Source organism: Habropoda laboriosa, unplaced genomic scaffold (assembly GCF_001263275.1).
Source record: "Habropoda laboriosa isolate 0110345459 unplaced genomic scaffold, ASM126327v1 scaffold28, whole genome shotgun sequence".
NCBI lineage: Eukaryota > Metazoa > Arthropoda > Insecta > Hymenoptera > Apidae > Habropoda > Habropoda laboriosa.
The window spans coordinates 860,266-863,572 of record NW_017100174.1 but is presented as its reverse complement, the minus strand read 5'-3'; the positions used below and the strand labels follow the sequence as shown (position 1 = coordinate 863,572).

The window sequence follows — 3,307 nt, the reverse complement described above, 5'->3', positions numbered from 1 at the left end:
TTCGGAGAATTTAATTAAATCTGTCGGCTACCTTTGCTGGGATAATAATACAAGTTTCAGGAAACCTACAGAATCGTAATATTATACGTTACGATAGAAGATCATACACATCTGAATTAGGTTTATTCCAAACATTTCAATGGACAAAACGAGACGAAACGAAAGATCCACAGTTGCAAATGAATTCCAATTAGTCACAGTTCGTATATCACCGTAAGGAGCCTCGAACGAGTTAACCCCTTGAAAATTGTCCTAATGGTAAACCATAAACGTAACGAAGTAAAGTAGAAGCATTAATAAGAAGGGTGAAAGGTTTCGCGTATATACTAATACGTGGAACGGTGTACCGGTATATTCAGCGATATTTACGAGGGCAGTTCATAGAATCCGGTATCGTTAGCGGTGAACAATGCGTTTAGCGCACGTTACACGCAATAATAACGTCCCAGGGGCAGCGAAATCTACATTCCACGGTAACAGGAATTATGAGACAGGACATGTCTCGGGGAGAGAGTCTCGCGAGGAGCAAAGCGGCTGGCTCGTGTCGATAAATCTCCACGGAGTCTCTCTCTATCTACGTCGACTTCCTCCAGCGTCGGCGGCGGCGGCGGCCGTGTTGGCTCGTTCGCTTGATTAATCGTGTTTAAACTAGTCGCCTCCGCGCCAATTAAGACTGTACAACGCCCCGTGCAAGAACAGCAAGAAAGGATCGAGGGGAGACACTCCCTCGTATCTGAGCTGAGAGTGTCCGAGGAAAAACAGGACCGAAGCCAGAGAACCGCCACGCCATGCTCTACGTATGTATATGTATGTATAAGGGGACAACGATAAATTAGTATCGAACCCGATATACGTACGTCTCCGAACGACACGACGCATTTATTCGCGCCGTTTTTCTTCATACCTAATGCATACCTATACACACACAGAGAGAGGACGATGTAAGATGGAAAAGTGCGAGATGTAATCGGTCCAATTAAATTACACGAGTGTCGACTCCTCTTGCTTTTTCATTTATCTTTCGTGGAGATCGTTAGCAACGATGTCGCGGCGAGATCGTTTTGCGCGCGAAAGGCGCTTCTGTGATATCGGTTTTACAACGACACGAGAAAAGTAATTTAATGCGAATATGCAAATTTACGGTGCCTCTGCGTGTGTTAAAATTACATACCTACCTACTTCGAGAAGTACGAAAGAGAAAGATCCAACGAAATAGGATTTTCATCGAATAAAATACAACCTACCCTACCGTGAAAATTGCAAGGGAATGGAAGTTTTTCCCCGGTAACGTGTAATATCGCCGAAAGGGGAAAAAATCGCAATTACAACCACTCGTGAAAGAAACTTCTCGAAGATCGAGGTACGTCCACAAAGCCATCTTAACGCGTTATACTGCTACGAGCCGCAAGAAATTCCTCGCGCGACTTCCGCCGTGCAGGAAACACACGGTGGGACTTAAATTAACGCGAAAGAGACGGCAATTGACTTTTTCCGCAAAGAGCCCGCGGAATAAACGATAGCCGCGCGATATCAGCGTCGATTAATTATGTCACCGAGTCCGCGATAAACTCTCCCCCACGCCACGCCCCAACCTCCGTTTAAAACCTTCCCACACCCACTCCCCTTTCCGCTCTACTCTCACACGCAGCCAGTCCAATTTTGCGAGAGGGTTAACTGTGGGGCATTTACCATGAAAACGCCCGGCAATAAATCCCATCTTGCGTGCGCCGCGCGCTCGGATTTCCTCACGGGACACGCGGATCGGTATAATTAGACTGGTTTACGGCAGCCGATCGTTGGAAAGCATTCGGATACCGGCGAACCAGGCCAACTACATTATCCTTCAACGTTGCTCGCGTTACATAGCTCGTGTTACTTTGTCATTTACCGTTGCTTCTTTTCTTTCGACGGATTCGAGACGCGACAACACTTATACCTTGCTGTTAACGGTTCACTTTTCAATGGTTCTACGAATTTTTCTTGAATTTTTTTCTTTCGTGAGGGGGGGGAATTAAGATTTTTCCAGACTTTCCAGAAGTGAATTTTTAAAAGGTGTAGGAAAAATTAGACTCGTATCGACGGAAGTGGAAGTGTTCACGCAGGAAATAATGTCGGAAGGTTACAATTACCAGAATCGAATATTCACTTGTTTTGGAAAATTGCTAATGGGTCGTTTTGACCCGAAAGGTCGTTCTAGTGTCAAGTAAGCTTTTTTTTTTTGTATTTTCACTTCGGAAATAGTTGAACGTTAATAAAGTCCGTGAAAAACTACAAATATCACTGTTACTATATGGGGTACAATGTCAAACAATTAACGTTAACGACTGAAAATCCAAAAGCACAGGTCACAGGTTTTAAAAAGTGTTCCTTTGCTCCACAAATAAAGTAAATCGCCTTTGCCACAATTTAATTGTATAATTATTGTTAAATATTGGAAGACGGTTGTTCGAGCGTCGGACCGGGCAATTTCCCAAGAAAATCGATGAGAACCGCTGCGTCTTAGAGTCATTAGCTATGCACAGTAGGTGCGCAAGATAAATATACAGGTACACGTGCACACGTGGCCGTGCCTCTGTGTGCGTGATCGTGTACCTGAACCGAGGGAATGTGCGCGGTGTAACAGGCCAATGTAAAGTCGGTGCGGCGAGGATGCAATTAATGCTAAGAAGCCGAGGTGGTTTAGCGGTCGAGCAAGCATGATTATCCTGGATACGGAAAACGAGGGAGAGATAGAGATGCAAAGGACAGAGACTAAGAGTGAAAGAGAGAGAGAGGGAAACAGAAACTTTCGGGGACAGAGAGAGAGGCAGACAGGAAGCATGGACTTAAACCGGAATTAGTGTTACGGAATGGTAATTCCTTACCATCACGTAATGCCGCTGAATCTCGATCTTCTCCGTGGCCAGTTTCTCGCACTCGAGCTTCAACCTGTGAACATAGAGAGACAGAGAGAGAGGATAAAATGGGTATAGATTAACCAATTTTAGTACAATCCTATTTAATACACTTTCGATGTCCCCAATTCTTTTTTAATTCTACGACTCCGTAAAATGATTAGCGTAGGTATGAGTTATTATCTATTTTGCAGTGTATAAGACAAGTAGCTAGAATTATTAACCTTTCGACCCTTTTCTTACACCAAATCATACCGAAATTATATTTGACACGTAAAATATTCTTCTTGCCTAAAAATATATACGAGTGAATTTGTCATTTTTCGCGAATGTACATATGAATCCATCGTCCTCAAAGGGTTAACGTACAAATAAAAAAATGCAATATCTCCAAAATCGATCTACCTTTACCA

At 43.6% G+C, this 3,307-nt stretch overlaps 1 protein-coding gene across 1 annotated transcript in view; it reads right to left on the bottom strand.

The window, feature by feature from the left end:
• LOC108578734 (protein groucho-like) overlaps positions 1-3,307 on the bottom strand; it is a 63,773-nt gene that overhangs the window by 30,171 nt on the left and 30,295 nt on the right. Inside the window, exon 3 of the mRNA XM_017942111.1 lies at positions 2,865-2,928. Coding sequence (XP_017797600.1) covers positions 2,865-2,928 — 64 coding nt within the window. The remainder of the gene's footprint in view (positions 1-2,864; positions 2,929-3,307) is intronic.